The 12,431-nt window shown below is 37.6% G+C and overlaps 1 protein-coding gene across 1 annotated transcript in view; it reads right to left on the bottom strand.

The window, feature by feature from the left end:
* The window catches only part of PRKG2 (protein kinase cGMP-dependent 2), a 94,418-nt gene that overhangs the window by 10,386 nt on the left and 71,601 nt on the right, over positions 1-12,431 (bottom strand). The window contains exon 15 of the mRNA XM_057547033.1: positions 3,264-3,427. Within this exon, the coding sequence (XP_057403016.1) occupies positions 3,264-3,427 (164 nt within the window). The remainder of the gene's footprint in view (positions 1-3,263; positions 3,428-12,431) is intronic.

Genomic DNA, 12,431 nt, shown 5'->3' with positions numbered 1-12,431 from the left:
AAGCCAAAATAGGACACTAGGACCAGCATCTGAGACACATTTACAACTAGATTCCTTTTCTTTTTTTCCCTCCCTCCCTCCCTCTCATGAGTTGTTTTATAGCAAATCTGGATATATGCTAGAAAATAATTTCATATCATTTAACAAAATACACACACACACACACACACACATACACACAGTGGTAATCTGTCCAGTGGTGATAATCACTAAAAAGAAAAATAAAGGGGAGGACAGAGAGTGAGAGAGAGGAGGTGTGTTTTTTTTAGACACAGTGGATAGGAAAAGCATCTCTCATATGTTGACAGTTGAGCAGAGGTGGGAGTGAATGAGCCACACAGGCAAGGGATTCCAAGACAGCAAGTACAAAGGCCAGGAGTCAGGAGTGGACATGGGTTGTTCTTGGAACAGAAAGGAGGGCAGTGCTGCTGGTGGAGTGAGTAAGCAGGAGAGAGTATAAGAGGTGAGGGCAGAATGGTCATCTCGATCTAGCGGGCTATAGGAAGGACCTGGGGATACGCTCAGGTCAGGTGATCTAATTTACAGAAGCCAGACTAAGCTTTTTAAAAATGTGTTGAAAATAAACTGTGATGGTACTAGCGGTGGGGGGAAGGCAGGCCTGGTAACCTGGACTCGAACGGTAGTGGTGAAGGTGGTGAGAAATGGTGGGATTCTGGATTATTTCGATGGCATAAAGTCAACAGGATTTGCTACTGGGGTGAATGTGGTACGCAGGAGAAAGAAAAGATTCAGGAATGATGCTGAAGTGTTTTGACCTATGGAACGGAACTACTGTTTACTAAGACTGGTGTGGAGATTAGGCTGGGAGTGCGCAGGTTCAGAGCAGGTTCTGAGGAAGAGAATCGAGTTGCATCTTGAACATCCAAATAGAGATGTTAAGCAGACAGTTGCATTTATGAGTCTGACATTCAGGGAGGAGGTTAGGGCTGGAGGTATGATTCCGGGGAGTCATCAGACAGTATCTACGGGCCTCAGGGCTTGATGTTATCACCCAAGGAGTGAGTGGGTAGGAAAGAGGTCAAGGACTGAAGTGGCCCGATGACCACTGAAGAAGGTCAGGATGACAAGAAGAATCCAGCAACAGACGCTGAGCTGGAGCCTCTAGCATGGGAAGTGAAATGAGAGAAAGGGAGGTCCTAGAAACCACAAAGAGAGAATTTCAAGGCAACTGTTGCTAAGATGAGTAAGAAAGTACTGGAAACTAACCACTGGATTTGGATAACATGTTCATGCATGAACTCTGCTTTTAAAAACACTTTCATACCTATTCTATTGTGTCATTTAATTTTTGAAAATTAAAGATGATTTTCATGAATGAGTCTGTTCTATCTTGGTCACTCTTGAGACCTTTGGATACCGAGAGTTCCCACTCTTGGTAATGAACCTGAAACAAGTTCGGTGCACCAACTTTTCAATAATCTATGTTTCACTTGAAAAGAAAATGAGGTAGAAAACAGAAACCATTGCCACAATTCCTTCAACTTATTTATATATTTACAAGTTGGCTGTGTTTTGTTTTGGTTTGGTTTTTTAGTTCTTTTGTTTTACCTCCTGACTTTAGGGCATTTAAAATGAACTCTTCTCACGCCCTACCCCGAAAGCCTTTAAAACAGCAATTTCGCACCTTCTTCATGACAACTCAAGGCCACTTCAGCAACTACAAGTTATTGAGGATCTTTTTCCCCTTCCTTATTCCCTCACTTTATTTCCCTACTTCTTGTGACAATTTATTCCAGCTGACGAAGTCTGAAATGCATATTCTCCAGTTACCTACAAGAGCCATCATGAATCTCTTAGAAATGCAGCTGACAAATTTTCCAGGGATGAGGAAACAAACTCTTGAAATAGAAATCCTTGTGTCCTGAGACCTTAAGCAACTTTATCTCTGAATGACTACCTGGAAATTTTTCTCTTTTTCACTTCAAAATCTTAAGCAATGAATATTTGAAAATGATTACAGATAATATCAAATAATCTTTCATGTGGACAAGGAAAAAGAATGGAGCCATGGGTAACCCAACTTTGAAATCTGCAGTGTAAAAAGTTCAAGAAGATTCTACAAAGCTCTCCTTTTGTAAAGCAGGTGTTGAGACTGGAATCCCCGTCACTGGGCTTATTCCAGCATTTTTTATGCCATTTCAAATGCAAATCCTCCCTGACATCAAGACTGAGAATATTTGGTTGTAAAGGCTTAAAAGAATGACCAAATCCGTTAATGAGAAATGGAGGTAGAAAACTGGAAAGAAAACTACCTGATCTGAATATTGTGTGTACAGCCATGCATTATATTAAAAACTCTTATGTATAAGGCACACGTGTTTAATGAAAAGTGTGTCATATTTAGAGTCAGAAGACCTGAGATTAAATCCTTGATCTTAGGCAAGTAGCTCTCTGACCCAGTTTTCTAATCTATAAGATTTAAATCATAAAATAATCATAATACAAATGTATATCATAAGATAATAAACAATTCCTGCTTTAACTTCCATACAAGCTTGTGAAAACGAAATTAGATAATACACATGTAAGTGCTTTGTAAGCTGTCAAGGGCTTTACAGATGTGAGGTAATATGTGTGTGTGCATGTGTGTGTATAAGTGTGTATGGGTGTGCAGGCAGGTTGAATATTTGGGATCCTGTATTCATTAATACAGCCCTTTAATCGCTTCAGGAATGGCAATCCAATTTTAACTTGTAAAACCCCTGCTGTGTCTTGTCTCTGTTCATTAGCACCTCTAGAAAGCAGTTGACAAGGGGATTAAAATTTAAATCCAGCAATGTTGCCTTCTTTCAGCATTTCTGGTTAATGATTTATTGGGAAGATGGAAGAACACGGCTAAATTTAATTGATCAATGGATTTAATGGAACTATGATTGCTATTTTCTCGACTACAAAAAAAAATATGAGGAAATAATAACAGCCCACAACTTCAATTTCCTTTCTTATTTTTATGATGGATTCCCTAAACCTTCACACACTTGATATATTATCTATAATAACAGACCTTGCCATTCTAGGTAAACCATAGCAATTTTGTACTCCTTTCCTGCACCTTCCTGAATCTTTTCACCATGTTACAAGCTAGCAAGCATGTTATAGATGACATAATGTGAAGAGGAAAAGGTATCATGCTTAATCAAAAACACTTTCAAAATGTTAAATTCTTAAATCATATATTTTTTTATCATGAGTAAGTTATTTTTGCTCTTCTCTAAAGAAGAGACTAAACACAAGGTACTTACTTGCCTGTGAGGAGCTCATACACTAGAATTCCCAGGGACCAAAAATCCACACTGAAGTCATGTCCTTTGTTGAGAATGACTTCAGGAGCTACGTACTCGGGAGTTCCACAGAACGTCCATGTTTTCTGTCCAGATCCTATTTTCTTAGCAAATCCAAAGTCAACCTGGAAAAGAAGATCACAGAAATTTTCAGAAACCATAAAACTCACGTTCTTCTTTAAGTCTTCCTCTAACTTCTTCAATCTTCCTTCAACACCTCCACCCTCCCCTTCACACCACACACACACACACACACGCTCCACTGACCCTCTCATTTATTCTTTTGCAGGGCCAAGTGTAAATCTCATTACATTGGAGAAAATTTCATCCACACACCTCTACGCCCACGACCCTTAGAGGACGAGAGGGATGGTTTAGCAAGGAGAGACCATTACAACCAAGGTGAAGCTCAGGGCAAGCAGACAAGTAACTTGCAAATCAATAGTGGTATTCATTGGCCAGAAGAGAGAAGGGGGAAGTGATAGAGAAGGGGGAAGTGATAGAGAAGCGGGAAGTGATAGACCCTTGTGCCCTTTGAGCTTCTTCGCTACAGATACAGTGTTGACTAGGAGAAGCTCAGAGTACTGGGAATACTTAAACAGATGTGATTAAAAAACTGCCATGTGAGACAGGATATAGTAGAAGATTATGCAAAGTATAAACTCAAAGAGCCAAAAGACATAGACTTCTGGAACATTAGGGAGAAGATGGTGGGGAAAGACGTCATTAAGAAGTGACATCTGAGCTCAGCACTGACTGAGGATTAGGAACCCTCCCAGCTGATGAATAGATGATACCCTCTTCTGTCTTTTCAGGATAGGCCCTTCCACTTCTCTGAGACTCTATTCAATGAACTCTGTGCACTGAATAAAGACAGGAAAGAAAGCTGGAGCAACAGAAGACCCGCTCATTAAATCGAGGCAGTGTATATGACTGAAGTCCTGCCCTGCAAAACAAACAGTTGGTTTCCTTCCACAAGGGTGATTTAGCATGTACTTTTCATCTCCAATACATAAAGATATTATTTTAGTGAAACCACCCTCCACCTCCCTCAAGTAAACAGACACATAAATTATAGCTGGGCTTCAACATGCACATTTTAATAGATTCATTAAACATGGACTATCTCAATAATATGGCAATAATCCTGGCTAAAAAAATTAAATAAATCAGGTTAACACATCAAAATAGGCCCTCACTTAAAAAAATATGAATCAGTGAACTATAAAATCCAGCCCTCATTTATTTATTCAAATATTAATATTTAAAATATTTGTCATACATTTAAAAATCTCTTGGAAATTTACCTTTTTACTAAGGCTTTTTGGTATTTATCACATAACAGCAAGGATATCCTTATTAGAAAAAAGGGAATTTAAACAATCTAATTTGAAGCGGGCTTTTACTCTTTTCTTTTATCTACACAGAATGACTCGCAAAGATTGTACCTAAGAGATGGCTGGGAATATTATGAAATTAAAATTTGTAACTAGCTGAAATTAGCATATCTACTTATTCCTCAGATAAAGAACCAATATGAAAATCTTAGCTAATTTTATAAAGACTGAAATTTAAGAGACAAGAAAGCAATGCTTATAACTGCATTTGCATCCATGCACGTATGGAAATATTATATTTTGTTGTTCTGTAACAGCCTTTCAACTCATTTTTTTTTTAAAGAGCTCCTGACTTATTTATTTATTTATTTATTTATTTATTTGGCTGTGTTGGGTCTTCGTTTCTGGCAAGCGGGGGCCACTCTTCATCGCGGTGCGCGGGCCTCTCACTATCGCGGCCTCTCTTGCTGCGGAGCACAGGCTCCAGATGCGCAGGCTCAGTAGTTGTGGTTCACGGGCCCAGCCGCTCCGCGGCATGTGGGGTCCTCCCAGACCAGGGCTCGAACCCGTGTCCCCTGCATTGACAGGCAGATTCCCAACCACTGCGCCACCAGGGAAGCCCCCTCAACTCATTTTTTAAACTGCACTTAAGTTTTCCATGTAAGGATGACTGGAAGTTCATTAGATGTTTAGCAGAGCTTTTCTAGTTCTGAAAGTAAGAAATTTTAATTTGAGTACCTGATTTTGCTTTTGTATTTACATATTGACCCAAAGAGATGGCAATAATTATATTAAGATTTTAAGATTTATGAAAACTTACTACTTCCTTTATCTCCTTTGATCTTATCAACTTTAGTCTAATCCATTTGGTTGGAGGAAATTGATGCTCAGACCTATTCAAAGTCATGTGCCAAATATAGAAGGTCCCAGATCTTCTGATGTGAAGTTCTGTGTATTTTCTATAAAAATTCACACTACCTCTCTCTTGTACCAGCATGGATACCATCATGAAGCCTCAATCTTTTCTTTAACCCTTTATCTTCTAGTCAATAGAAATGTAAGTTCTTTCCTTTGTTCATTCAATGAATATTTATTGAAAACAATTATGTACCAAGCACCAGGATACAGACAAAGCCCCCAGTCTTCTTAGAGCTTACATTTAAGAGAAAGAGGAGAACATGCATAAAAAATATAATATCATATAACCAACAAGGACCTACTGTGTAGCACAGGGAACTATACTCGATATTTTGTAATAACCCATAGGGGAAAAGAATCTGAAAAAGAATGTATATATATGTGTGTGTGTGTGTATATATACATGTATACCTATGTATATATATAACTGAATGACTTTGTTGTACACCTGAAAGTAACACAACATTGTAAATCAACTATACTTCAATAAAAAAATCAAAAAATATATCATAGCATATGTAATATTGCCAGATAGTGATATATGCAATGGAGAAACATACAGCAGTTAGGTACTGAGATCAATAGGAATTATACTTTAAATGGGGTGATCAGAAAAGTCTCTCTGAGGAGGTAGCATTTGAGCAGACTGGAGCAGAAATCTGCATGAAATAAGAATGAGAGCTTTGTAAAAATCTGAGCAAGGATGATTCTGACAGATAAAGAGCTAGCACAAAGGCCCTAACATTTGGGAACATGCGAGGTGAAGATCAAGGATTGGCAAGAAGGCCACTGTGTCTGGGCCATAGTGCGTGAGGGGAAGTGGCAGGAAGTGACGGCAGATTGTGGAGTGGTCTAGTAAACCACAGAAAGAGTTTCAGATTTGTTTTCTAGGAGGCCACTGGAGGATGAAGAGAAGGGGTATGCATGGCCTGACTAATGTTTCAAAGGGCTCATTCTAGAAGATAAGAAAATAGACACCTTCCTTTAAAAATGTTTTTTTCCTAGCAGAACTGAGCTTTCAAGGAGAATCTCTGGAGAAGCTGCACACAGGTTTTCCTTTGTCTCTATTAAATTCCCATTATGAAAGACAGCTTACACTATGCTGAAAGCTTAAAAACATTGTCTCCAAAGATTTTAACAAACCAGAAGGTTATAAGATGCTTCTATATCTGAAGCAATGATTGGTTCATTCAGAAAGAAAAATTAGCACTGTGGCTTGCTGGAGCTGGTATCCAGTAAGTATTAGTTTTTTCCCAGAAGTTTCTCTCTGGGTCAGTAAATTTGTCAGCTACTGGTTCTCTTGGTCACATAAAAAAAGGATACAAAATGACCAGTCTAATTAAGCCAGATGATTCACGGAGACATAACATTTCCAAAAAAAAATATTTATGTGGCATTTTTAGGGCCCTTACTTTGCCCAAGTCTAGACAAAGGTAAAGTGGAATCTATTTATCCTATCCACTAACAACTAAGGAGGATTTCATGTCCCTGTGATACTAAGGTCCATCTAGTAAAATGGACAACTGTGGATGGCTTCCACTGGAGGCAAGAGCAAGTGAGAGAGGCAAAGGTATGGGACGGACGAGGCCTTCACAGCCACACCCCATTCTTTAGGTGACTGTGGTGACTCACCTGAAATACTTAGAGTGTTTAGTGGAAAGTGGGAACGATGATGGGGAGCTTTGCGTACACGAGAGCAAACAAAAAAAATCAGATCGTCGGGGGCTCAACTCACAGGCCACCGCCTCCTTGAAGCCTCCCTTGAATTTACAGAACCAATTCCTTTCTCTTATGAGGTTCTTTAACAGTTTCTATTCCACAATGGCCTCCCCTACGGCAGCACTGTCTAGTTGTGTGTGAATAAATCCAGCTCCTGGAGGAGAGGCATTACATCCTATTCATTTTGTACCCCCTACAGCATTTGTAGCACAGCAGATGGTCAACATGTGTTTAATGAAATAATCTGAATGAAGACATAACTGTTAACATCCGTTTCAAGAAGATGTATATGTATAATCTTCACAACAACTTTATGAGTTAGGGACTATATCTCAATGTTAAAGATGACAAAATTAAAGTCTAGCAAGGTCATGGAGACTTAAGATGAGACTGAAACCAGGTTCCAAAGGAACCTTCGCATTATAGGTAAATTCATTGGTAAGTAGATTTTTAAGGGAAAAGGAGCAACAGAAAAAGCATGTTAGGGGGAAAAGTTTAATTGTCACTTAATAAGTACAGCTAATAACGGTCTGTCAAAAAGAATATAGTTAGAGTCAATGATTACTTTTATTTTTCAAGTTAAGAAATACTTGACACATATAAAATAATGTGACATACATGCAAGTTATAAAGTATGAGAATAAAAACACCCCAGTATCCACCACCAGTTTAATAATTAGAACAGAACCAATGCAGAAGCCCTCTGTGCTCCTTCCACACTGTCCTTCTACCCCTTGCCAAGAGGTCACCATTACCCTGACGTTTTGTGTTTATCATTCGCTTGCCTTCATTTCTAATTTTCCCACATATCTAATATCCTTAAATGATATATAGTTCTTTTTTAAATTTTTTAGATAAATCTTATCTATTCTTGGGCAAATTGCCTTTTTTCACTTAAAATCGTATTTTTGAATTTAATCCATTTTGCAGTACATTTACATTGCTGTATCATACACCACTGAAAGAACATGCTGTAATTGGTGTAAAGTTTTTGTCCATTACGCCATTGATGGAAATTTGTCTTATATCCAATAGCGTGTTATCACACAAAAAGCTTCTTTTAACATCATTTCCCATCTTGCCTACTGGACATGTGTAAGAAGGTAGAATTTCTGGGTCAAAGACATGGTATGTTCAACTTCACTGCTTATTGTCAAATTATTTTCCTTAGGTCCTATATCACCAACAGCAGTGGTAAAGAGTTCCTATTGTTCTACATCCTCACCATCCTTTAGTGACATCAACTTTTATTTTTTGCCATCTATAAGTATTAAATCACTGTGGTTTTAATTTGCAACCTCCCATTGGCAATTATTTTGAGCTATAGCATTATAATTAGTTCTGATATCTGAGAGAGTTCCCTCCCATGTTCTTGTTTGCCGTCAGAAATGTCTTGGCTATTCTTGGCCTTTGGTCAGTCTGTATAAACTTTATAATCAGCTTGCCAAGCTTCACGGAAAGATCTGCTGGAATTCCACTGGAAGTGGATCAAATCTGCAGATCATTTTGCAAAGTATCGATACCTTTAGGATGTTGAGTCTTCCTATTTTTAAGCCTAATACATTTTTCTGAGTTAATTAGAGTAATGCTAGATGCTGCAACAAAGATATCCAAGAAAGTATAGAAGTTTACACTCTCCATTAATTTACTTCTTCCTCACATAATGGGTTTTCCCAAGCAGCAGGGAAATCTCCTCCAAGCAGTGGTTCAGGGACGCAGGATCCTTCCATCTTAGGGTTCTGCCGACTTCAAATCGGCTGTGTTCATCGGCCACAAGCCAGAAAGACTGCATAGAAATCAGCTGCACAGATCACCATCAGCCCAGGTCTGACAGTGGTGCAAAGCATGTCACCTCACATTTCACGAGCTAGAACTGTGTCACATGGTCACAACTAGCCACAAAGAAGGCTGGGGTAAGTTTGCTGGCTCTGTGCCCAAAAGAAATGAGAATGAACCTACTAATTTAGGTCTTTTTAATGTCTTTCTATAAATTTGTATAAGTTTCTCAATAAAGCTTTCACATATTTTTGTCAGATTTATTCCTAGATACAATATATTTATATTATATAAATATATAGATTATATTTTTAGGCTTTTTGTAAATAGCAGTTGTATTCCTATTTATCAACTATGTTTCTGGTATTTAACCTTACATCCAGCAACCATACTGAACTCTCTAGTAAATTCTAATAATTTGCTGTTACATTCTGGATTTCTATAGAGTTAATCATATCACATGGGAAAATAGGTTTTGTTGTTTATATTCCAATGTTTCTTTTAATTTTATCTATATCTTTCTGCATTGGGTAGAACCTCCTATAAAATACTGAACCTCCTGCAAACCAGGAAGAGAGCTCTCACCCAAGCCCAACCATTTATATATATAATATACTATATACTACATTATATATAGTAATAGAGTTGCCCAAATACTTTCTAATCATGTAACTCTCTACTGTAGCTGTAGTTGTGTTCACTCATTATAGCATTTATCTGTACTGCTTCTCTTTTTCTTTTGATCAATATTTTCACAGTTTGTTAGCTTTATTAGTTTTTCAAAACATCCTGACTTCATATCCTTTTATATTTTATTAATTCATGTTCTTAACTTTATTTTTTCCTTCTTTTTCTTTGTTTTTTCCCCCTTTTCCATATTCTTAAGTTGAATACTTATTAATTTTTGGCCTTCTTTATTTCCTAGTTGAAACATTAAAAGCTATAAACATTATTCTATCATTTTAGTTGCAACCCACATGTGTTGGTATGTAGTATTCTCTACTGTGCAACTCTGTTTTATAATATTCATTAAAATTTCTTCTTCGTTGATCCTTGAGTTATTGTGAAATATCCTTTAAATTCCAATGAGATGAATTCAAAAATTTTTAGTGATTTCTTCCTGTTTTTTATTTATTTATTTTTTATTTTAAATATTTGAAATTTTATTATGGTAAGAACACTTAACATGAGATCTAGCCTTTTAAATTTTGAAGCAATTTTTAAGTCAGCCGTACTGTTTTTTTTTTTTTTTTTAACATCTTTATTGGAGTCCTGTTTTTTAAATTTTGTTATTGATTTCTACCTTACATACTTTGATGTCACTGAACAAAACCTTTATGTTCCTAAATATTTTGGGAGTGAAGAGGAAGTGACCTCAATGACTTTTTTTTTTTTTAACAAATTGTTTATTCAGTCATTTTATATTTTTTATTTATTTATTTTTTGGCTGTGCTGTGCAGCATATGGGATCTTAGGTCCCCGACCAAGGATCGAACCCGCACCCCCTGCATTGGGGGCACAAAGTTTTATCCACTGGACCACCAGGGAAGTCCCCTCATCGACCTTTCATTCATTCTTCTGTGCTAAGCAGTGTGTTACGTCCAGCAGTAAATACCATAGCACAGTTGCCGCCATTATGGGGCTATCAGCACAGAAGGGCACAGAGATCATAAAGAAGCAGGCAATAATATCAACATTTAATGTATTTTCGTATACAATACTCAATGTAAGATTAAGGTGTTCTGTTATCACATGAGGTGTATTGCTCACATGAATTAATAGCACAGTCATATAGAACATTTATTGATGAGTGACAGCTGAGATTTACTGGATTACAACCAAGTTTTCTCCTGTGCAACCCCAAGAAGGCTAGCTACTATATAAATTCTGCTTGGGTTGAGAACAAGGTCAGTTTTTAACTCTTTAAGTACTGTCCTACATCTTAATATCACCCCAGATTCATTCATGACAACCAGAAGGAGGACTCATAACCATGACTGCCTTCATCAGCTCTCCCTGGCCTTGAAAGTGAAGAAAAATTTAGGAAATTATTGGATGGGCAGATGAGAGATGGTAATGTGAGAATATCCATCATCCTTTAGTAGTATCTGCTAATGCTTCATCTCCACCTAATATGTTTCCTGATGGAGACGGCTTAGACCAGCTGGGCTCCACGTGGGACTGAACCAGTCTGGCACTCTCGATCATGAATCGGGAAAGAAGAGTAGAATCAAGTCTTCATCCCTCACTACAAAAGCATCTTCTGTAATTATCACTAAAGAGCAAACCTCTATAGCCTCTAGAGAGACACTTTCCAAATGCAGACCTTTCTCCTCCTTAGGTCTTTTTTCCAGGCTTTTGCTGGTTATTCTTTGCTGAGGGGAAAAAAGCCTTTCCTTATTGTTGTCCTTAGATATCTGACCTCTCACTGATATTGCCAAGAAATGATAAAGGAAGATGAAAACACCACTTATGAAAATTTGAAGAATGAGACCAAGGTCATCCTTTCAAGGAGTCTTTCATCGTCAAGGACATTCATGTCCAAGTCTGGACCGCCCAGTGTCCATCACCCAGATGTGCACTCCTGATGTGCTGGACCAGGCATCCTCACTGCCCTCACTTCTACTGTGACCCCCTCAGGAACCTTCAAAGGCAGGAGCACTGTTAGGCTGCCAGCTGCCAGGCCAATTCCTATTTTTTTTATATTTGCTGAAACTTGCTTAATGACCTAGTATATGATCAAATTTTGTTCGTGTGCATTCTCTAAATATTGGGAATATCCTACATGCCAATTATAGCAAGTTTATAAATTGTGTTGTACACATCTTCTAAAGTTTTAGTGATTTTTGGTCAGAATGTTCTATCAATTTCTGCAAGAGGTGTATTACAATTTCCAACAGTTGTCCATTTCTCCTTACTAGTTCTGTCAAATTCTGCTTCTTATTTTTGAAGCATTTTGGTAGGTAAATAAAAGATCAGGATTGTTACATTATCTTGGTAAAATGAACCTTCCATCGTCATATAGTAACCCTCTCTATCTTTAGTAATACTTCTTCCCTGATACCAACATAATGAAACCTGCATTTCAATTTGCTGAATATTTCCCAGACACATTCTTTTCTACCCTTTTAATTTCAACCTTTCTGCATCCCCATGTTTTAGGTCTGTCTCTTGTAAACACCATTTTTATTTTCGAAATCTATTTGACAGTGTTTGGCTTTTATCTGAAGAGTTAAGCCTGTTTACATATGTTAAATTTCTCTCTACTTTCAATTTGTGTTTTCTCTTTGATTTTTTTTCTAGGTTTCCTGTTCTCCTCTGCTGCCTTCTTTTAAAATGATTGACATCTTCTTCCACTTTTATTCCAATTACACCTACT

This window comes from Balaenoptera acutorostrata, chromosome 5, assembly GCF_949987535.1.
Source record: "Balaenoptera acutorostrata chromosome 5, mBalAcu1.1, whole genome shotgun sequence".
In the NCBI taxonomy this organism is placed as follows: Eukaryota; Metazoa; Chordata; class Mammalia; order Artiodactyla; family Balaenopteridae; genus Balaenoptera; species Balaenoptera acutorostrata.
Note: the sequence above shows the minus strand (reverse complement) of the source record. Positions and strands in the feature narration are given on the sequence as shown.